The 25,476-nt window shown below is 38.6% G+C and overlaps 1 protein-coding gene across 7 annotated transcripts in view; it reads right to left on the bottom strand.

The window, feature by feature from the left end:
• The window catches only part of mast4 (microtubule associated serine/threonine kinase family member 4), a 140,616-nt gene that overhangs the window by 31,203 nt on the left and 83,937 nt on the right, over positions 1–25,476 (bottom strand). For 6 of the 7 annotated variants that reach the window (XM_066657980.1, XM_066657989.1, XM_066657997.1 and 3 more), the window contains exons 5-7: positions 16,481–16,561; positions 4,283–4,371; positions 2,073–2,142 (exon numbers count right to left, since the gene is read on the bottom strand). In XM_066657980.1, the coding sequence (XP_066514077.1) occupies positions 2,073–2,142; positions 4,283–4,371; positions 16,481–16,561 (240 nt within the window). Of the gene's footprint in view, positions 1–2,072; positions 2,143–4,282; positions 4,372–16,480; positions 16,562–19,356; positions 19,465–25,476 lie in introns of those variants that run through there. The other variant, XM_066658027.1, reaches the window with a different exon arrangement.

Raw genomic sequence — 25,476 nt, 5'->3', positions numbered from 1 at the left:
CCAGCCAATTTATAGCAGGGAAATAATGATAACAATAACAGAAACACAAAGACTGGGAGTGGTGTCTCGTGGGCTGAGTGGAAAGACTGTAAATGGCCGAAAAACATCAGTGAAGGGGCTGAGAAGCTTGACTTGCTTAGAACTGACTCATAAGCTGCCAAATGTGTTCTTTGGAGCAATGCCACAGAAGAACCACCTTTGGTTCCCTTAAGAACCTTCCAGAGAATGAGTCTTTAAAGAGATGCTCCAGCACATTTCAGCATAATGACCATCTGTTGCAACCGAAGCACACATAGGACATAGAAAATACTTGAGTTTATAGAAAAATGGAAAATACACTTCCCACTGGATTCCATTACAAAGGTTTGTCTGTTCAGTAGAGTTTAAAAAAAGGATTAGGGGAATGTATCAGTTTCTAGAAAATTTTTTGTAATTTTTAGTGTTAATATTGTGGTAAAAAAGGTTGAAATCTTGATGTGACCATCCGGATGTTACATTTCCCATGTTCTCCAAAAGCCTTAAATAAAACCTTGACTGCTTAAATCATTTTATTACAACTGACAAATCATAATTAAAATTGAATATTGATTTTTGTTTACATGATTTATTGGCTGCGCACAGCAGGATTTAATTTACAGGCCCTGCTGATGTTTTTACTGGTCCTGCAAGGAACTACTGAGCACATATGTGGCATGGCAGGCAGGCAGATAGATATTAGGCTAAAGAAATACTGGAGCTTCTTTATTTTGAAGTGCACACACAGCAAAACTCATGCAGACATGAGTCAAGAGAAGAGCGAGAATAACAGAACGAATGGCTCTAATTTGAATTACCTGCCTGTTCTGTAGCCATGGCTGAGAAATTATAAATAGCAAGAAAGAAATACAATCATTCTGAGTAGTTGTGACAACAAAGCATAGCTGTGTGTTTTTTCCTTAACAGCCAACTGCAGTTTGATGGTCTCTTCCCTCCACTGCTGAAATGACAGCTTATAAGGTGACTTTCGAACCACGTTTTTTAAATTCAGAACCATTTCCAGTGCCTGTCAAATTCTGAAGCCTTCCAAAGCACCTGCCAACATCTCAATAGATGCATAAAATGACACGGAAGAGCACATATCCTGCATAAAAGAACACTGTGGATATTTTACACCAGATGAAAGACTCAAAGATCCTACTTCAATCAAGCAATAACAAGGCAGTGTGTAACTGCCGTGCATAACGTAACTCTTCACATCATCCTGGAATATACTGTAATTAAGAGTTTATATTATTCTCCTGCAATCCCACGCACATGTCGTACATTTACTCTTTTAACCTGGATTTTTTAAATATCTGCTCTTAGTTTTTATTTGTAACATGCCATTGTTTGCATGTGTAACATCTACTTAGTAAGATAAAATGCAAGCAAGCAGCAGCAAAGATTTCAGGTGGTGAAAATGCTTAGAACCAGTGCTCTAAATTAATAGCTAATGTCATTAACAATATTAACAAGCATGCAGCATGACTACGTTCTTAATAAGTCTAAGAAAATATTAGGTGCATAGGTACAAATTTTATAAAAAACAAAACAAAGAAAGTATTAAAATGCTACATTCGGATTGCTAACACTGAAATCACCATATTTGAATCTTATAAACCAAAACTCACACTTTCTTTCTGATACAATATCATCTTCAAGGACTGAAGAAATCACTGCGCATGCTTTTGCAGCACTTTTTCTTTGATGGAACTCTTAACAAATGCAGTCATTAATAAATTCTTCTCGCTTGCCATTTTCAAACTAAAACTTTTAGTTTATTTTTGTTGAATCAAATGAAAAATTTCGAATTTTTAAATACTATAGAACAGTTCTCATAAAATGAGAAAAGAGCAGGAGAATGTTTGAATTTGAAATTACGTTACACAAAAAAGTTTTTAATTATATTTATACAACTAATAAATCAAATAAATATTTCTCATTACATTAGGTTTATGAAAAGCTACTCTATTTATAATGTTCATAGTCTTACATTGACTTTTTAAAATCTATCTATATCTATCAGTAATGCACTTTACTAATGTGTCTGTTACCTGCGAGCAAAGGAGAAATGGGCTGAAGCACTTGGGGAAAAGTTTCTGGGGCTGTCCTGGGGACTGGTGCCTGGAGGAGACAAAACAGGAGATGATTGTTCAAGCACACTTTCAATCTTTGATTCAGCAGTATTTTGACCTTCAGTCAGACATCGTCCAGAAATAAAGAGAATAATTCGACTAACTATAGGAGAGGAGCAATCAATAATGTTTAAATAAAGCAAAATAGGAACATTTTTTTTTTTTTTTATTTTATTAAATTACGTTTAATTAAAAAAAACATGATGTTTCCTCTCAATTTAAAGACCTTGACCATGAACACAGCTTAAAATATATAATATCACTTTACTGTGATCACTCATATGGCTACAAGACCCCAATATACACCTTTTATGACAACTGACATGAACATCTATAACTACATATTCCAGCAACATGCAGTTACCATAGTGGCTGCTCTCATCCTAGAAACAAATACTTATTGGAATAAGCTTTTACCAGTTTATCAGTTTTTAGGAACAATTATATAATTCCTCTGTGGCATCACTGCAAAGAAATATTTTGGCTGAAAAAATATAACTACACAAATTTGAGTTTCACAAAGATGTTGAGAGACAGATTTTTTTTTTTAAATCTACAAAATACTCTGAAAGCTGCTGCTGCTGTTGCTGCAGAGCCCAGGCAGGAATTAAAAGAAATGGCTGATCTCTGAAAGCCTTTGATGGCTTCAACACACAAGGCTGCCTTTTTTCTTGGAGACAGAGCTGTTTTGACATTCAGTTTCCTGAAGTAAAGCCTGGAGCTTCTGCATTTACACTTGAGCTTATACAGCATGGTACAGGCCTCCACCATATGGACACCATCCACTTATTAGCAAGACTCCACTGTTTCTGGGGTTTGCTTCTGGCAATGTAGAACAATGACAGAGAAATGGTGCATGTGTGTGTGTGTGGGTCCCCAATGGTAGCGATTGTGCCTAGACCACATGAAGAAACACAGCCCTCTGACCAACATTAATTACAGATAATTAACTCCACTGAATACAGGAGCGGGTTAAGAGTTAATTAAACAAAGAGGCACAATGGTACCCCGCAGTGATAAAGACAAGTTTGTGAGCTGGGAATCTCAAGGCTGCTGGGCAAGATTCACTCAGTGGGTCTGAATCATTTACTGAGACGCAAACAGAAACTGGAGAAAGACTTTTGTTATTGTTTGGTTGGTGGCCCATTTGCAACAGAGATGGCAGACTTGACCCAATTAAGCCCATCATTTTGTGATTAGAGGCCAGGCTTAGATTCCACAATAGAGTTTATACATTCTGCGGTTAACCTCTCTGTGGAGAGTCATTGAGCTTTCCATACAAGCAGTAGCTGTACAGCACAAAACTGATGACTTGTTTTCATTTTATGCCATACGCATACTAAGCCATGAATAAAAAGATTAGAAATTAAAAGAATAATAACATATTATTGTTATTATTATCATTACTAATACTTAAACTAGGTATCTCTCTTTACTATTTATATTATCAGACACATTTGAAATGTAAATCACATATCAATCAACATTTGTAAAGCTATGTCTTATCTGTATGTGAACTAAACTGAATATTAAAAAAAAAAAAAAAAAAAAAAAAAAAAAACACACCACATAGTTAGCTCCTATTTATAAATAAAAAGTGTTAAGTATCACTACAGTGGCAATTATTCAGCTGGAATTTCTGTACTTTTCCACTCCACTTTATACACATCACATCATGACTGTAATGACATCACAAATGCCTGCTCTTTGTCTGGACCTACAGACAGTGGAGGATCCTGTGGGCAGTAAATGAATCACTCATGGCTAGTCATTCTGATTCTGACTTTCAACGCATATGTAAAACAAGTTTGGTACAGTATCTATTCCAACTATAAATGTGCTTTTCTACTGTTACCCAATTCGTAGTCTCATACCTGAACCTAAACACAAGACATGTCTGAACACTGTATTAAATTAGAGGGCACTGTACTCCACAGACATTGATAGAAATTGTAGTCTGTTAAGAACAGCAGAAACCCAACTAATGCCTGGTAGACATTTAGACGCTTATTTAACAGACATCTGGCATTAGACTGGTGGATTAAAAAATAAATTAATACAGTGAAATATTAATTATCCAATTTGACTAAAATGCACATCCCTAAGAGAAATACAGACAAGCAATTTACCTGTATGTGAGGAAAGGGGAGAGTGAGGTCGAGGAAGGGCAGACGATTGTCCACTTCCTATCAGACTCTTTCGGTTGCTCGTCCTGCAGCTAGAAAAACAAAGAGCAGAAGTAGATAAGCATCTGATTACAGTGAAGTTAAATCTCAGCACTGCACTGCATTAAAGGTTAACAGGTCAACATGAATTGGAAATCCTGACTTTTCTGTTTAATGTATAAGTAAAGTGTCTCAGAACTAGTGGAATGTTTCACACATTCACAGACGGAAGTAGTAAGAGACAAAACAAGACCACTGGCACATGGTGATATTATCAAAACTCAAGATCATCTGCAGATGGGAAAACTCTCACTGAAACTAACATGAAACAGTTACATTTTTGAATTTTACTTAATTTTATTACTTATATTATTAATACAATTAAAATAATTTAAACTAAGACAGTGCTTGTTAACTGTCCAGAAGCTCACACGTCAAGGTAGAAACAGAAAATATTTTCCAAAAATCATCCAACCCTGGCCCTATACTTGAATTCAAGCTCAAATCAAAATCATCCCCAGCAGGGCTCACTACTGATTATCTTTGTAATTCAGTCATTTGTTGGCAGATTGGGTTGATATTTCCTGTTCTGGTGACAGAGACCTCTTATTCAGGCAACTGTGTGAAAATAATGTTTATTAACAAAGCTAAATTTACATGCATACATTAAAATAATAATAACATTTATTAAAAATACACATATACCAACGAATCAAGCACCAAAGAAACCAAGCAAACAAAAACAATAGTGATCTAATATGCACAAATGGTGAAGTAAACAAAGTGTGAGTACTGTGTGAGTTTTTAAGCTTTGTGAAGTTAAGCAGCTGAGGAAAAGTTGTGGCTAGAGTACAGTTGAAGCTAAGAGTGAGGATTTTCCTCATGTTTTTCTTGACATTCAATCTAATGTCTAAAACCTCCCACTGTAGTCTGAGGATGTCCTAAAACACCTAAAACTTACGTAGCTTTGTGGGTATCTACCTTCAGCACAGTTTATTTTCCAGCATCGCTTAGCATCAGCATTCTTAAAACATCATCTCTATAGCTTTCCAACTATTTCAAAATGCTACGATGTTCATTTATATTTGATTCTGACTGGTGTTTTACTATGATTTTTATGATATAAATAAATAAAAGTTCAAGAATTTATTTTAGGTGACTATTTACCTTCAAAATAACAATAAACATCATCACCATTTACGATTATACAAACTCAAGCCAAAAAAGGGCCAAATTATAAATGGCTTTTAATAGAATTTTTAAAAAGGTAATCAGCCTCATAACCCATGAGTCAAAGTTTTGGATCCATACACACTCTCCCATACACAAATCTAGGTTAAAAACCTTTATATTTAGAGATGTGGCTGGTTAAAATATTCCTGACACTTAAAAGATGCAGGTCACTCAGGTTTATTGATGGTAAAGCAGAGAGGTTCCAATTCCTTAGGGGGCACTCAGGTCTGTGTTACATTTCTGGCTCTAATTATACTGTTCTAATTAGGTCTGCTGGAGCTACAACTCACACTCTTATAGTGTTCAGTCACCCAGAATCAAGAAACAGAACTAACTAACTATCTGTATGTTTCTCATACAGGAAGGCATTGTCCAGATTGGGGTGTCCATGGCTCCTTGACATCCAAGCATCTCTGACCAAGAGGAAGCAGTTACACATTCCTCCAACCATCCAGGACAAGCCTCAAGATCTGGGGGGGTTATGCTCAACACACAATGTCCCACCTTTATGTTCAACATATTTTCTTCAGTCATATGTAGTGTTGTTGACATAAACATGCGTAGAATCCTCTTGGATATGGAGGCACTCTGCTTTCATTAACCGTGCCAGTGGGGCTAGCTACAGGCTTAGTCACTAGAAAGGCCAATATGATTTTATAGTTATGTATGTAAGTGTGTACCTTGCATGTTTGTTAATGTAGAGTTTTCATGGAACTGATAGCACTGAGAATGCATTAACAGTGCCAGTGGGGCTTAGTCACCAGTGTGAATTTTGTGCTAGAGATTAGGTTCTAGATGTCTGTCTGGCTTTGCTGTCATTCCTTTCAAGGGTCCTTAAAAAATATATAACTGAAATGAATCTACACCAGCCAATATTCAGAATCCTTCCACTTTACTATAAGCTTTAGTAACCAAGGATGACTCAAGTTAATATCCATGTACAGCAAAAATTCAACAAAATGCCCATCATATATAATTTATATATATATAATAAAATATATATATTTCCTTACATGCTTATGAGTATGAATGTAAGATTAATTCTTTAGAAAGTTTTACCCTCTTTCCTGAAAATTGTGCCCATTTTAAGCATATGAGTAAGAAAATATTCATTCATTCATTATCTGTAACCGCTTATCCAGTTCAGGGTCGCGGTGGGTCCAGAGCCTACCTGGAATCATTGGGCGCAAGGTGGGAATACACCCTGGAGGGGTCGCCAGTCCTTTACAGGGCAACACAGACACACACACACACATTCACTCACACCTACGAATAATTTCGAGTTACCAATCCACCTACCAACGTGTGTTTGTGGACTGTGGGATGAAACCGGAGCACCCGGAGAAAACCCACGCGGACACAGGGAGAACACACCAACTCCTCACAGACAGTCACCCGGAGCGGGAATCGAACCCACAACCTCCAGGCCCCTGGAGCTGTGTGACTGCGACACTACCTGCTGCGCTACCGTGCCGCCCAGTAAGAAAATAAGTACATAAAATGATTTAACACTAGCAAAATGAAGAGAGCCATACTGAATACTTGTTTTAAATGATCATAAAATCTCCTAATGGGAAATACTATAAATACTGATCTAGACCTGAGATCATTTCACTTCTTGCAGCACAGGTGTAAGAATGGATAACATCAACCCTTTGTTTTCTTACATACCGTCTCCTTCCTGATCTTCTCCACAAGCTGAACCACTTAGTCCTGTGGAGATATCTTATTAATGTCGCAAGGTACGCATCCTCAAGACCCGACCACATCCGTCCCAGAACTTACACTGCCATTTTCAATAAAACAGTTGGAAGCTCCAAACAGAGGAGAGGATTACCTCTACAGGTCCCTTCCACATTGAGAAGCCACAGACAAGTACTGGGTGTTCACCAACGGGACGATTACAGCTCATCAAACAGATCCTCTTAGTTCACAGGCTTAATGAGACTGCGGTACTCCCATGCTCAGCTGGGAGTGTGTGTGCAAGGTGACGTATAGCCACAGCTCCAGCTACTTACTCAAGGGTATGGTAGAATGCCAGTTAGTAAGGAGTATAGACATCAGAGCTTATGGGCATTTAGTTGCTTCTGATTAATCAAACTTTTCCTGATGCAGTTCTGAAGCAATGTGTAACTAGATTAAATTTACACACTCAAAACCTAAAATAATATGAATAATGTAGTATATATTACAAAACGCTGTTGTGTCAATTCAGAAATTGGCGTCTTTCAAACTGAATTTGATATTAAAACGGTGCGTCGCGTGGTCCTACTTAGAAGTTCTATTCACATGATACATATCAAGAAAGCAAAAGATGATTTGCATTTCCAGACGCAGAGCATAAGAATCAGGCAAACAATCCACAAGGAAAAATAAAGAGAACAAAGTTTTAAAACTCCTTCAAAGCACTTAAACGCACACCTGGAAAGGAAACGGATTTAAAAATATTTTCAAACAAATCCCTTGGGATTCGACCCTGTCAGATTCTGATTAAAAGAGAGGGGGAAAAAAACTATGCACGTTCACTAGGACAAACCACTGCAAGAGATGCTGTGACATGATCAAAGATTTAAAAAAAGAATCTTATTTATTTATTACATGCCTATTGTGGCCTTATGACGACATGGTGGAAATAGTGTCTGACTTCATGCATGAGGGCAAAAACTGTGAGAAAATGCAGAGGATTTCATAGCGTACAGTTTAAGCTAAGTGGGCATTCAAGACACCACACACATTATACTTGCTCTGTGGTGGTCCTGTAGAGGCCTTGGCCACTGAAGAACAGGGTGGAAGGATGCTAACAATTTATGCAGAGCAATAGATGGACGACAGTCTGTGAATTGTAGAACAACAAAGTGCTCCTCTCTGGTCAGTGGTATTTATAAGTTAATAGAAAATATTAAGCCTTCTCTGAAAGCTTAGCTGGCCCTGATGGTTCACAACTGTTATGACAGCATAGACAGCTTCTCAAAGCAAATATAAAAGTTTAAATTTTAAAATCAAAAGTCTATTCTAACATTTGTATTGTGGATTGTACTAATCCTGTGGCTTTTTGCCCAGTTCCTCTCTTTCTTCTATGTAGCGTGGTCATTCTGATGAGGATGAAAGTCTTTGTTCATACACAAAGCATTCATCCTACCCGCAGGTATATAATATGAAGTTCACAGGTGCTCAGTGAAAGAGGATCAGATTTACCTCAGCTATTTATACAGTTCCCACACACGGGTGAACTAAGCCCTGTCAGGCCCCAGCTCATGCTCTAGGAGGCCTCCTACAGCTCACTGACAAAATGACATTACTCACATTTACTGTAAATTGTTAGATGAATAGTAACTCATTTTTATTCATGAACAAATGATTAGATTAGATGATTAGAATGTGTTTATTATTCTTACATTAATTATTTTTGTGACTGATAAATAATATTACTCTATTTTAAAACAATGTTTAGGAAAAGGATGAGGTAGTAAAGTGTTCAAGCCACTTGAAGATGTTGAAAAAAGTCACTATGCTCATTGCAAGCAGGGCCATTTTTGACATGTAATGCGCGTATAATCTTGTTACCCAACATTACTGTGAAATTGTATCATGTTAAAAAAAGGCACAGGGTTTTGAAGCAGTGGAACTGTGCTCCCTGAAATGATGGAGCACCATTCAATACCTTCATGATGTGTTGGAGTGGCTTTTGTGATCCACAAATTATCAATCCAACATTAGTATCTGACCTCACTATTACGGTCACTGCTAAAAGCTCTGAAATCATCAAAGAAATGTTCCACCATCTGCTATAAAGCCTGCTCAGAAGAGTAGAAACTGTTAGTGCTATAAAGGGGGACAAATATTTAAAGGTGTTGTACATGATTCTGGAGAACATCCTGCTGCCTCTTTCTGAAGACCCTAGAGAAGCTCCGCCCACAAAGCCATGCACACACATTGCCAGGCTTTAAGAAATGTAACTCTCTGCATTTTTTTTTTATGTGGAATTAAACAAACAAATTTTGTTGTTGTTGTTGACACTGAAGTTGCCTCCAAGAAACAATTCACTGAATTACAGCAAAACCTCATTGGTAAATAAGGCTATTGATTTTGTAGCACTTTCATTATTTGTGTACGTTTACGCACATTAACCAACGTAACTAGCAAACTTTTTATTATTTATAAAAAAATCAATCAGTGTTATACACCTATGGATGAGGAATACTCTCAACATACACATCCCTTTCTATGCCTTTCTCCTCCACCGTTCAAATATCTCTCCTTGACAGTGTGTGCAAGTTTAGCTCTGAGCGAATTTGCTTGATTCTCCATTTACAGAGTTAGGGCTGTGTACAAATGCCTGGCCTTATTTCCAGCACACAAGCACACCAAAGAGCAAAGAGCAAACATTCTTTGAAATTCACAAAAATTGTATTGGATCAAAACTATATCCAGCACCATTCCTGAAGAAATGCTGGATGAGCTGTCCAAAAACATCTGACCCTATTAATCATTCTGAATTCTTCTATCTGTTTACTCAGGGTATAATCATCCAAGTCATTGCTCCCACAAACAGATTTACACCCACCACCGAGTACATGGATCCTTTGTAACAAAAATCCAGCTGGAATAAACATCAAGGAGAAGAACAGGCACAGAATATATTCCACTCATCAAAAACACTTTACTGTAGACATAATCCTCTGTACACTCTGTTCATGAAAAGCTGAGGCCGCAACGGATCATTTTCAACAAAGAAATGAAACATGTTTCCATTTGCATGTGGAAAAAAAAGAAATCTTTAGGACAATCACATTCAGAAAGTGACTTTAAAAGCACTTTCTTTTAAGTGGCCTTGTCAACAAACAGACACTATACAGACCAAAAAAAAAAAAACACTGAGATGATGCAGATTATTCCCAATGCTAGCACTGGCCCAAAATGTACAGAATTACTTCAATTAATCCATCCATCCATTATCTGTAACCGCTTATCCAGTTCAGGGTCACGGTGGGTCCAGAGCCTACCTGGAATCATCGGGCGCAAGGCGGGAATACACCCTGGAGGGGACGCCAGTCCTTCACAGGGCAACACAAACACATTCACTCACACCTACGGACACTTTTGAGTCGCCCAATCCACCTACAAATGTGTGTTTTTGGACCCTGGGAGGAAACTGGAGCACCCAGAGGAAACCCACGCAGACACAGAGAGAACACACCAAACTCCTCACAGACAGTCACCGGGACTTGAACCCACAACCTCCAGGTCCCTGGAGCTGTGTGACTGCGACACTAACTGCAATGCCACTCTGCCTCCCTCTCATTAACCATAAATGATGAAAAGGCTATGCAACCTGTAAATAAACATTATTTAAGTTAATCTCAATGTTGATCCCACTCATTAACAGTCACCATTTACACCCTTACATAGCTAAGACTCCCCCAGTCAGTCACCATGCCACCAACCTGGGTACGTGAATTCAAGCGCATGCTTCCTCTGAGACATGTGAGTCAGACCAAAGCCCCTTTACTTTTTACATTTTCAAGGGCTTGAAGGAGAATGCTAACTACCCATATCTGTCATATTAGCCAAAAGATGCCCACGCTGTCTAGCACTGTGCTTCTATGATGGGGAAGGGATTGGTCCAATCCTACACACCCTGAGAGAGCAAAATCAGATGCGCTCCCTTGGTCAGGGGAGCACCATTCCTGAGCCCCTAATTTCAAAAAAGTTTAAAATGATGTGGCAATGCTGGAATTGTGGACTAATATCCGCTATCATCCTGCTCCTTCTGGTTTGTCGTTCTCTCTCTCTCTCTCTCACACACACTCTGTCTTTAAAAATTATTAAAAATTCACAAACCTCAAGGGTGACCCTCAGCCACAACAGTGCACATTAAAGAGTAAATAATATGGCAGATGGCAATGTTAAAGTTCAGCAGCTTTATATTACTTATTTTATATATGCTACACATGCTAGATGTATTATGGAGCTAAATATGGAAAATGTATAGAGCTGTGTCTCATAAAGTGTACAAATACATTAATATCAACCCCAAGAACAGAACAAGTCTAATCACATGCTTTTGCAGGGCTAATTCATTGATGGAACTCATAATAAATGCAGTGACAAATAAATACTTCTTGCTATTTTCAAACAACTTCATTTTAAGGTGTTTTAAAAAAAATTACGATTTTCATTTTTTTAAATTACAAAACAGTTACCAAAATATGGCAAATGAGTGAAAGAACGTTTGAATTTTGAATTACAATTATACATTACACAAAAAAAAAAACACTTTGAAACTGATATGTACACCTAATATACACAAACCTACTACAGCCCTGGGTAGTTCAGTTACTGCACACAACTTCATCCCACATAAACCCCTATGTATATATTGGGTCAATTCACAGACTACAACATGAGTAAAAAACAGAAAAATCAACAGCACCAATACCTTAATTGTGCTAGCATGAGTGCACAAGCACTTTGTAAAGTCTCCATGTTGTTCTTAAAAGATGAATGTCGCTACAGCTTCCTCAGCTTCATAGAGCTTGTTTATTCTTCCAATATCCTTCCAAGCATTAAACCTCTAAGCCTATAACATGCTGGTAGCACACCACAGCTACTTGACAACAAGAGAACGGATACCAAGAACAATCAGCTTTCCTTACCCACGGTTCACTTTCGGTTCCTAGCTACAGACGCGAGGTAATTACACTACAGACGTAAACATCTTTTGTAGGCGCTGGGTGAACTGAACAATAAATGTCCTGATTACAATCAAAAGCTGCTCACCAGGAAACACAATACAATAGCAATAAGCAGCGCCCATCTTACAGCATTGTTCTTGTTTGCAACCTCAAACTCTCAAGCTCCCTTTGGTTACCTTTTCGATCGCCGGAGTCTGGATCCACTGAGAAAATGAGGCATGGAAAAATTTGACAGGACGGTCCACAAGCTGGAATCGGACATGGTGATAAAGTCATGCCACAAATCAGGGCTGCCCACGCTAGAAAACTGGCTGAGGAGAAGTGGTTATCTTCACACGGGGGTGTATGCACCCACCCGGTACGCTAGAGTGCCGGTTAACTATCTCCGCAGCATTCCGAGCTTGAGGAGATCTGTCCAGGCGCATCTGGAAGCAGCAGAGCTGTCAGAAGGGACGGAATATCCTTTGAAGTGTTCTAAAACTGAATGGGGAGCGAATGAAAGAAGAAAGTTTCCTTGCACCGCTTTTCTACTGAGGGCATAATCGGTGTTCCTCAGAGCCTCTGGGACGGAGAGATAGGAGGGGTTCCAGCAGGAGACTTTTGTTTCCTTGGCAAAGTCTTACTGCTCTGCTTCTATCCCATACTCTGAATGAGCTGAAACACAGTCCATATCATGTAACAGGCATCTACCACTTCACATCCTGAGCTGGGGTGGGGGTGGGGGGGTGAGTGGAGTGAAGGGAGGGGAAGGACAGGAGGAGGAGGGGCGCCATGAGTCAGAGAAGCATTGCATCATCAGCAGACGTCTCACAGTGAATGCACTCCTGGACTGGCTCTTCTCCAGCAGCGCCACTCTGAAGTGGAAATCCATAGCTTTTCACTGGTTATCTCCATCAAAAACGTCCAAACCCCCTCTCGTCCCCCCCCCCCCCCCCCACCCTCTGAAGTCTTGAATCGGACTTGCCCAAGTGAAGGACGCGGCTTCTGTTCCACTTCAGAACCTTTGATCTCCTTCTTGCTTCTGTGCAATCTGGTCGTTTGGCAGGCAGACCCTCGAAGAGTGGTCCGACCTCCCTGACAGATGACAGATGACGTCTGGGGTGGGATGACACTGCCCTGGACTTCACAATTGCACACAGAATGCAGAGAGAAGCTAGGGCCTGCTAGAGAGTCAAAGCAGGACAAGAGAAATGGTGTCATGAGCCGGGAGGCATGCAGCCACAAGCCTGAGAGAGAGACAGAGAGACCGAAAGAGCAGGGCGTATGCAATGAACTCAGCCAGGATCCTGTTACACACCACGGGCTCACCTGACAAAGCCAGAGATAGCTAACACTCACCAGGTTTGCTGGGGAATACCAACAACATGAATATAATCCTGAGACTCATGTTGATTACTAAAGGTACACACACACACGCCCATTTTCACAACATGGAGAGCAAAGTCCAGACAAAAAAAAAAAAGGTCTCATGATAGTGTCCCTCTAATGTTCCTCCTGCCAGGCCTGTGACTTAGGAAATCTTAATTTGAAAACTTGGCTGACATTAGAAACAAATCAGGCCTAACCTCCTTCTCTCCAGGTCCCAAAGGGTCTGATGTGGCAGGCTGTGCACTAGATTTGGTAGTGCTCCGTTTATACTGCTCCCATTAAGAGAGGGTGAATCAAAGGCACCAGTAGAGACCTGAATCAGATGAGTCGTTCATTGACTTACAGGTTACATCAGCGCATTGTCTTGAGGATTTCATTCGAGCACGTCTCAAACAACAGACAACCACAAAGCATTTGTATGATGACATACAAATTTATTTGCATTTTAAATATTATTTAAAAAAAAAGATTCTCTCAAAACAAATCCTGAAAAACTTGGCATGTCAATTAAACCAGATTCAAAGTCTTATATAGGAGAGTGGCAAAAGGCTAACTATTTCACAGTGAAACGATCCCTAATGCAGAAGCCTCAAGTCCATGTTCTAGAAAAAAAATATCATATCAAATACTACTCCCACGGTTTAAAGGAACACTATGTAATACCTTAACTTTAAAATTACAGCTTCAAAATTATTGTGATGCTGCACTGACCTGTAATACAGAGAATATAAACACTGTCATTCTTACTCCAGACTCAGCACTGCAGAAACTGCACTATGTGGAGTTGGAGGAGGGTAGGGAACCACCCTACCCAACTCCTTCTCCTCCCTAATATTTCTGTACAATCCTGTAGTCCTGTAAAAATTAATTACACTAACAGGAGCCCCAGGAGTTAAAATAAATAAAATAATTTAAAATGATATTCTAAAAAAATGTCCCTTTGACATTAAAAACGTTACTTATAAACATTTATAAGTAAATAGACAATGTTTAACTGTTGAGGGATTGTAAAACACAAACTGAGAAAGACAAGCAGCATCTCAACTAGAGGTGGGACCAAATATCGATACAGTGATATATTGTATACATTTTTTGAGACACATTATCGACACTAGCACCAAATATCTATATTTCGATACTTTGATAATTTTACTAAATTATTTGTATATAATAAATATGGTGGTGCTAATCAAATGAATAGGGTCAACCTGTGGAAAAGAACAATAAGCTCAGACAGGCACTGTCCTCTTTCAAGTCCAAAGTCTGGGGCCACTTCGACTTCGACAGACACAAATGAAACGGACAGAAATCATGTGATTTGCAACAAGTGTCTGGGGAAAATAAAGTACACAGGCAATGCAATGAATGTGCTTAGCAACCACTGAACTTTTCTGTTTTCTGGCAGTTTATAGCTATTTCACATTGGAATGATGACCTATTTTGACAAGGGCAAGTTGCAGTCAGGGTGTGTGAGTGTGTGTGTGTGTGTGTAAGGGCATAAAGCTAAACCATTCACGATAAATAATTCCTGCTATCTTCTTCAGTTACACAGATATTGTGATGCATCACAGAATATTGTCTTGCCATATACTGAGAATAGTGACATCACCATTATCGATGGCATCATGTCCTATGACTCACAACCCTTTTCTATACTGCGACTGTCATAGGACGTTTTAAAAAATAGATAATAAGGCAACATTAGTCATGAGAGTTCTCATCAGTTGTTGAGGGAATGTTGATGAAAGCACAGTATAATAATCAACTCTGTATGGATAGAAAACTGGAGATTCAACAAGAAATTATATCCAATATTCTATCCCATAAACATATTTGGTAAGAACCACAGTTCAAATTTATACAGCACTGTAAGCAACCAAGATTCAGTTTCGATCTCACAATACTATGTTCACTAGACTACTGTTCCTACATCAAGCGTAAATATAAACTAACCAGACTGCTTCAAATACAAAACTCCCCAAGCTCAATGACCCATTTCATTTGCAAGTCCAAAGATGTATACTTGAGGAACAAAGACTGATTTCTGTTAAGAGGAGGGGGAGAGAGAGAAAGAGAGAGAGATAAAATAATAATCAAATTGAGTGGTTGGCTATGTAGCATTCTATGTAGGACACCAAGTTATGACCTGAAACCAAGTCTTCACAAACTGTAATGATGCATCTGCACCAAACAACTAGTGATAAATCTGCAAGAATACAGTTCTCCATTTTTCTTTATCTAAGGCAGCCACATTACATTTGGCTTTCAGCATCCCCCCAAAAGCTAGAAATAATATCTTGACTCAGTTCATCCCAAATAAAATCACAATTTTTCTTTCACCGTTAAAAATCCTCCTTCCAAACAGTTGACATTCAGACTGGAATTGACCTGATTTCCAGTGCGCATTTGAATATTGCAGACATTCAGCCACCAAATCCTATTTTGCACTTTAAAGAGGGGCGAAAGCGAAGCTCGGCAAACGGCGAAGGGGGAGGGAGGCTGAACCAAAAAACATTATATAAGCACACTTTGCTTTTCTATCAAATCTCATACAAAGGCTTTGGATTTGGAGTATGAAAAAAAACTGATAATAAAAGGAAGACTTTTGTGCCCTTTGGATCACAAAAAAATCCACAATTGTGACACTGGCTTAATCTTCAGCAGAGATTAAAAAAAAAAGAGAGAGAGAGAGAGAGAGAGAGAGAGAGAGAGAGAGAAAACCCTCTTTCGACCTTTTGGTTCCTGGGGGAAAAAAAAAATAATAATAAAAAAATAAAAAAAAACAAGCAAAAGGAAAAAATATATATAAAAAAATAATACACATCAACACTAAACGACTATGTTAAAGAAGCAGCACAAATCTTACCTCCAGAAATGGAAGGCATGCAGTGGGCTACATGGGCTGCAAGGGCTTGTGGGAGTTGGGCTCAAGCTTCTTGGAGTGAGGCTGGAAGTCAAATTTGAGTTTCATAAATGCTGATCCTTAAGAATGACCACATGGCCCATACAACATCTGTCATGCAAAGACTTTGATGCTGAGGACAGTGACATACCGCAGTATATATTTACTCAACACATATGAACATACAAAGACGCACTAAACTGGCAGACGCTACCACAGAGCAGATTCGCACATGAGTTCCTCCAAGAAAAGGCCAGCAAGTATTTTTATGGAAAGAATCAAAAGCAGTTATGGATATTTGGCCAAACTGAGTAGAAAGAGCAGAAACCAGACATAAAACAGTTCCCTGTCTGTGTTACACCTTAAATTCGCTTTTGTAATAAAATAAAAATACTTTTTATAACATTCAGAAGATGTTTGCACGCTGGAAACCGTCTAACGTGTTTTACGAAATCCTAGTGTCAGCAAAGGAGTGAAAAAAAAAGTGGCTCAGTCAGACATGCTAGGCTTCCTCTCCCTCTGCTCAAGGCAAAGAAATGGCAGACACACCAAATGTTAAAAATCATGAAAAGAGATGAGGATATTGCTTTATTCCTGCTCCACAGGTTGGTAATATTTACTCTTTCTCTTTTTCGCTTTTTCGTTTCTGAAGACTGCAGAAATGTAATCACAGACTGAAAGTGCTACAAAACTGAACTTTCTGTGGAAATTAAAACGTACAAAGTTATTTCAGCCACATACAAACAAGTCATTTTTCTCCTCAACAATACTTTTTTCTTTGTCATTGTGTTTATTGTTTTTACATTCTTTAAAATAAATATGATGCTATACTAGGATAAGAATTCACAGAAATTTGGGCCACTGCTAAACCAGATTTTCATTAGAATTTGGCAGTGTGTTGTGTTAACAGGAGTTCTGTTACAGCAAAATGAACTGAATGAAAATGTCAAAAAATGACTGGGTATGCTAACAGATTGGTTCAAAGGATTTAAAGGCATTATTCATGATTTTAGGTGCTGCTGTTCTCTCTGGTTTGTTAACGTTCAGAAGCTCCGCACCTTTTAATGTAGAACAGTGTGTTTTAAGGGGGAAAAACGACTTGCTTTTACATGTCTGAAGTTTAACTGTTCTGTAAGATTTTATTCAGTCTTAAATTACCACTGAAACTCATTTGTAACTTGAGTTGAATGTTTGTGTTTACTTTCATGCAGTTGGCAGTCTCCCAATTTGGTGTCAGTTCCAACTTAAGTAATCCAAAACAGCAAAAATAAGCTAATATTACCTACCTATGGAGCAGGAATAGAGCAACATCCTCATCTTTTTTCATGATTTTCAATGTATTGAAGAATGTTCACTGTCTAAACAATTCTAGATTGAATTGTTTGTAGCATATTGGACCGAAACCATTCATTCATTCATTCATTTTATTTATTTATTTATTAACCATTTACAGACACCAGGGCTTTGTAATCACATTAGACACCCAAACAGGCTGGGTAGTGTGCAAATGGTGAGGAATAAAAAGTGTTCTCTTTTATTTCTTAAATAAAATCACGAACATCACCTTTAAAGGTGTATGGAAAGAATAAATTATGCAGCATTGTTTTTAGATTATGTCCTATTATAGGACATTTAAAATCATACAGGGGTTATTTGTCTGTCAATACTCAACTATCAGTTTCCAATATGTTCAGAACTCAGGTGCTGGATATAACCAGACTCAGGTCATTGTTTGAATCTATTAATATCAAAGCTTGAGTCAACATGTAACATAATACACAGCAACTGTTTAAAACAAACATTGCAACATGCCCTCGAAAATCTCATCACTACGGTGTGTGTGTGTGTGTGTGTGTGTGTGTGTGTGTGTGTGTGTGTGTGTGCCTTCGTATGTGCGCATTGATAAAGGCCGTTGCTTGAATTTTCCAATGGATGCATGGTGTTTTAGAGCCTGTGTGTGTGTGTGTATTGATGAGCACATTAAACCAATCGTGTCAGCTGAAAATGCTGACATGTCCGGAGCTATGCGCAGATCATGTCCTTAGCAACACCAGCTGTGATGCAACATGCACAGCACAGACGTAAACTTGTCTCCTTTGACCTCTGAACACAAAATCTGACCTCTCTGCATCTCATCAGACACAGTACAGTGTCCTTTGGTATTGACAGAGGACATGCTGCATATATACTGAGATGTTTTTGTATTGGAGGCTATGCTGGAGACGCTATAGCAATATAGTGGGCTACCAAACAAACAGTTCAGTGGTTTTGAAAAGGGTATTTGAAACAGTCCATGCTATTATCTGTACTAAAAAGTCTCAAGTTAATTGTGAAGTGACACGTTGTCCGTATCTCACCTTATCTAAACAAACACAGCCTGGCAGGTTGCACAGCTGCTGCAGTCCCCTCAGCTCCAGGCTGCCTAGCTACTGCCTTTTTTGCACTGATCCAAGATCAGCGTCCTTTCTCAAGGTTTAGTCTTATTGTTTCCGAAACAGAAGGAGGAAGGAAAATAAAGAAACTGGTCTCAGATCCGTGTAAGATTCCTATCAATATCATGATCCAGTAATCCCTGGCTGGTGCTATGCTAGCCACTGACTAGCCAGGCTGTATTTACCTCCTAACACATGCTGCAGAAACTGCTACTGTGGTAACGCTGCACTGGTGACAGCAGGGACACTGCGCATAAATGAAGATGTCTGCCACTGTCATCAGCTGAAACATTACAGATGAACAAGGAGAGACAGGGGACGGCCATATAAATATAAATATATATATATATATATATATATATAGACAGAGGGAGAGAGAGAGAAAGGGAGAGATACAAAAATACTCACTCCAACGTCAGCCCTGGAATCCTCAGCCTCTCTCGCTGGGCTTTCATGGCTGCTGCACTGCACTCGCTCGCTCTATTGTGCACATGATATTTTTCCCCCTTTGCCTGCCTGCCTTGCAACCCTTGTGCGCTGACAAAGAGCCAAAAGGCAGGCTCTGTTGCGGAGGATCAGGGATCCGAGCCACTCACAGCAGTGCTGAGTGGAGAGGAGGGGGCTGACGAGGAGGGGGGGGGGGGCTGGTTTTTGCGGTCCTTCAACTTCCACCCTGAGCTGTCAGATGAGACCATCAGCAAGCTGCCTGTGGAAAGCTCAGGAGGCTGGACAATGGTTCTTTTCCCCTCCCATACTGCACCCCCCCCTTCTCTCTTTCTCCCTTCTCATATACAAACATGCACCGTCTGATCCTGCCCCTCCTCCGCTGGTGGAAGACCCTTACGTCAGCAGAGCCTAACGCAGAGTATGGATTCTGTAAAGCTCTGCGTTCCACCTTGGGAGGGATCTTTGGAACAACTTCCCACAAGAACTACAGTAATTTAAACAAAAGGAGACATAAGTGAGGAGAATCCTCATAAGGTTCATAAAATAAAAGGTCTCTAAAATAAGAGGTCTGTTTCAAGAACCAGTCATTTATACATTTTCTAAATATTCACACACATCTGGTTTGTGTTTAAAGTAGTGCGGTCGATTGATTTAAAAAAACTGACCATTTTATTGTAATTTCCTTCATTCGTTCATTCATTTATTGTCTGAAACCACTTATCCATTTCAGGGTCGTGGTGGGTCCGGAGCCGACCTGGAATCACTGAGTGCAAGGCAAGAAAACACCCTGGAGGGGGCAACACAAACACTCACAGGTTCACTCACTGCCAATATTCACTACCAACATGTGTTTTTGGACCGTGGGAGGAAACCAGAGCACCCAGAGGAAACCCATGCGGACACGGGGAGAACACAGCAAACTCCTCACAGACAGTCACCTTGAGTGGGACACGAACCCACAACCTCCAGGAACCCCTGGAACTGTGCGACTGCGATACCTGCTGCACCATCGTGCCACCCTTAATTGCTTAATTTACAACAAATAATCACAATTAATTGCACTGTCCCTTCTTAAGACTGCAGTATTTAATAATGGTTGTTTAAATGTAAAATAAAGGTATCAATATAAGACCAACACATTCATTCATTCATTATTTCTAACCAATTATCCAGTTCAGGGTCGCAGTGGGTCCAGAGCCTACTTGGAATCATTGGGTGCCAGGCAGGAATAGACCCTGGAGGGGGCACCAGTCCTTCACAGGGCAACACACACACGTTCACACCTACAGACACTTTTGAGTCACCAATCCACCTACCAACGTGTGTTTTTGGACCGTGGGAGGAAACCGGAGCACCCGGAGGAAACCCATGCGGACACGGGGAGAACACACAAAACTCCTCACAGACAGTCACCCCTGGAGCTGTGTGACTGTGACACTACCTGCTGCGCCACCGTGCCGCCCAAGATCACAGTGGGATCGATATATGTGTGTGTGTGAATGAAAGACAGTAAATGATTATATACATGTATAATTACATATTTCAGCATAAACAAAATGTAATCTACCCTCCGAACTCAACAGTAGTAATGCTGTGTTTCCATAACTAAATAAAGCCACTACAAATTCATTAGGCTCTGTTAAAAGATTCAATTATGGGAGGAATGTGTGGCCAAAATTGGTAATAAAAAAAATAACACATGTAAACTTTCTTTAAATGTGACGGCACTTTTTAAAAGTTACTAGTTAGAACAACAACAACATTTGGAACACAATCACTTCAAATGACACCTACAAGTGAGGCCGTAGACAAGATTGAACTTCTTCCCTGTTATCACACACTGCAGTGTCCTTGATAATTGAATGTTCATTTGCATATTCATTACTTTGGCTTCACGCTAGTCAGCCTTGATGGATTGTCCAAGTAACATGGCTTCCTACAAAAAGTGCAAGACCCCCACAATGGGGGGCAATCTCCAAATGCAAGCTCAAACACACACACACACACACAGGTCTTGTGAAGCTGCTCATCCATAATGACTAAACCAATTAAACGCCTTCATTTTACTGCACTTGTAACTATCTACAATTGTTCCAAATCTTCATAATCTAAACCAATGTGGATCCAGTCACAATTCTTAAAGGCCAGGATTGAAAAATAGATCTGTTTAAATGAGAGAGCTACTGCTAGGCATTATTTGACAACTGCTTGTCAGATCCTTATTTTGACGGAATTTGAGCTGTGTGACGTTAACACAGGTAAAAAACAAAAGGACTGTAATATAAAAAACAAAAGGACTGTAATATGCACAAAGAGGAAGGGTTAGACAGGATCTGTTTTGTAACCAATAAAGGGAACGTATATTCTGCAAATATATATCAGGTAACAGCAAAGTCTTCCCTATATTTTTCTCTAATAAACAAACGTAATACTACACTTGTCCTTAATTTCTGTAACACATTCTAAACATGTTTCACTCATTATAGTTTGACACAGAGTGAACCCATGAGCTGATGTTATTGAGATGAGAAACGGACGAGCCATAAAGCTGTAAAAGGCTGCCAGAGAATAATTACGCACTTTCAACCTGCAGTAAGTAAATACCTTTGTGTGTAATTTTGTTCTGTTTCATCAAGATGAGTGTAAAAGTGAAATCCATCCTCTCCTATGAGCGTGTGCTTCATTATCATGTTATTCAGACACAGTTTCTACATTTCATGTTTCAGAAGGTAGATACCTGAAAAAAGGGTATCAGCATTGCTTTATAATTCCCACTGCTGCATCCTTGGTACAAAGAATACAGAATGTACAGTAATAGAACTACACCAGTCACTGAGTCAGCAGATCTATTCAAAACTCATTTTCACAAGCACCTTTATGCGATTTGAGATGTAAATAATGAGCACACAGCCATTTCTCTGAAAGCTTTAGGTCAGGTTCAGCAGGGACAAAGGTGGTCAGAGGCTGGTACCATAATCTCACTGTTCTTGGGATAAAGCAAGCAGAACTCTGGAATAGCCCTGCAAACAGATTTGAGAACAGACCCTGTTCAGATGCTAGGTGATAATCAAGTTGTGTGTTAAGCAAATACACCCTTTCTTGCCAAACAACGTGCTCAATGGTTTCGAAATGCAAGCCAGATGTATGAATACCCACAGGTTAAAGTTGTAATGAGAAGTAATGATATTAATCAATAACCCTCCAGATGCTCCTTCATCTCATAAGTAGGCAAGATATTATAAGCTCTGTAGATTCATTGCAAAAATTTATAATGTAATTTTTTTGTAGGTTATCACGAACATCTGTAGACATCAAATACCTTTTCAACAGCTGCAAATGTCAAGCAATAGTGAAAATGAACAAGTATGACACCTTAGTCCTGTTTACCACATTCACTGCTAATTAAATGTTTTTAAAATAATGCATATCTGTTTTAAAAATAAAAAATAAAAGGAATACAATTAAAAAAAAAAAAAAAATCTTAGCATGTGAAATCTTAAATGTAGTTAATATATTTAATACTCCTCACTATGGAGCTGGAGTGACAGATGCTGTAAATAAAATATACTGAAATACTGAAAATGTGTAAAAATAAATAAATAAATAATCTCATCATTTTTTAAACATTTTATATTGTGTTATATATTGATATTAAATTATTGCCCAGCCCTACCTCACCATGAATTAATTTTATGAATATCACTAATATATTCAAAGTCATATTTTATTTCTTCTAAGAATCTATTTTATTTAATTTATTTATTTATTTTGACTTAATGCATCATTATCTGTGAAAATTTCTCCAGATAAGATACAACTTTGTAGGAAGTGGTGTAATAAATGTATTAAATTCTTACAACCTCATAATGAGTAATATTTGATATATTGACTAGACCTTTACAGATTTTTACTGAATAATATTTCTAAATAATACTTTTGCCCCCTCAATCCTAAATACAGCAATGTAATAATCAACATTCCAAACACACGTTTCTTTAGACAGGTAAAATATATTTCTGCCACTTTGGAAGCCACTCATATTACAATGACATATTACACATTATGGTATCTTAAGTTTGGTTTATCCATTTCAATTCCCATATTTAGCTTTAAAAACAATTATGACTGCAATTTTTAAATCAACATAGCATTATTTTGTGTGATCAACAACATGCAGGACTTTGACCCCATTCACCAAGCCAAGTTAAACATCAGGAAAAATAATTGCTTGTTTATAACTGGCAGATGCAAAGGAATGCAAAATTGGCGATGAAAACACACTGCATCAAACAGAGCACAGAAACAGTTAGTGGCGCAGAGAACTGGAGCATGAGAAGTGAACCCAGTTCAACACCTATACTGTAGCCCCCCAGAACTGGGCCAGACACCAGACACCAATCCACAAAACTAGGAACACATTCAGTTTGTTCAGAACACTTCATTATGATCGGTATGAAGCTAAGCCAAGCTTTACTTTGGCTTCAATGGAATGGAAAAACTCACAGCCTTAAGATAATTTGTGTATCCACATGAAAATTATTTGCCACCAAAACACTCCATAAGGGCTGGTATTTACTAACCAAAAATACTATGCGCTCTAGAAAGAAGAAAGAATTAGAAAGAGAATGGCGTGGATGATAATAAACCTGCTGTTCATTGTGTTGGGTGGATGGTTTGACTAAGGTTGATTTTATCCTAAGAATAAAGCTTTATAATAAAAATACTGATGTGAAATGTTGTAATTGTAATTCTTTATATGCATATGGTATGTGTAAATATAAATATAAAATGTTCCTCTATGTTCCACGTACCCAGTGTAAGGTCTGTCAACCCTTTCTCCTGGACTCTTGATGCCATTTACTTCATTAAAAATATGAAAATCTAAAGCCTTTTTAATAACATGACCCATGGTCCTCAAACAAGACCTCAGAACCAGTTTAGGCTCCATAGAGTCTTCCACAGTGGGTGGCCATGTTTAAAATAGGTTTACTTTAGAATTTCTGAGACAGGTCAAAATTTCCAAAATTTTGTTCCATAACATAAAGAAAATTAATTGGAGAAATGTATTTTATTGAAAAACAATCCAATGATATTGTGGTTATCTACCATTTTGCTCTTCAATGTTATAACCCTTGCAAAACACAAATTAGCCATCAAATTTGCCAAACTAAAAGTACTAAGAGCTTTAATATGAAACGCACCGATTAACAGAGGGGGAGAGAACAGTGTAATCAATAGTCAGTTCTTAGAATCAGCCATCTGGGAATTTACAGGTCACACGTCACAAGAACTCGGGACACATGGAACATTCATTATAGTGTTTTAATCCATTATCCTCCACCAGTGAGTCACAGTCATGTCTTCAGAATGACTGAGCAGTGTATTAATCAAGGAAAACAAATAACAGATTTTTTTTCTTACACAAAAAGGTTAAAATAAAACAATGAATTTGTCTTCTTTGTGGAATATATGTTTTTATAGGTGTCAGTATTAATACGTCTATTTCCGTATGGACAGAGAAGTTAATGGTACACATTCCGAAGGAAATGAAGTCTTCTCTGATATGAGCCATTAACACAAATAAGGGTTTGTATATCACAAGCATGCAGTGAAAAGATGGTGCATAAGGTCCAATTTTCTCCACCACATTACAACAGGCTCAGCCAACACTAAAAAAAAAAGAAATCATTTATTTGACAGCCATCACACTCTGCCGTTGCAGTGTGGCAGCATGAGTCACCCCATCATTGACATTTAGCAAAAAACATTAGGTGGTCTATACATGTTCAGTGCATTCATTACATCATCCAGCATGCTGTCGACCAAAGCTAGCCATCTGACTGCTCTACTGACTCACTGCTGTCCACTCTCTCATTCACTTTCACTTCAGCCTGTACCACTGGCATCCATCAATCCCAATGGAAAAAAACACACATTCATCATTCAGCAACTGTGCTGGAGTCAACTTGGACACAACCAAGAAACTCAAGCTTAAAAAACCAATACGAATCATCAACATGCTGCTTCATTCAGTGCAGTTCTCAAAGAAATGTACTCTTAATGAAAAAGTAAACTCTGGTT

The sequence above is a fragment of the Hoplias malabaricus genome, chromosome 2 (genome assembly GCF_029633855.1).
Source record: "Hoplias malabaricus isolate fHopMal1 chromosome 2, fHopMal1.hap1, whole genome shotgun sequence".
Taxonomy (NCBI): Eukaryota; Metazoa; Chordata; class Actinopteri; order Characiformes; family Erythrinidae; genus Hoplias; species Hoplias malabaricus.
The sequence above is the reverse complement of the archived record's forward strand: the minus strand, read 5'-3'. Positions and strand labels throughout refer to the sequence as shown.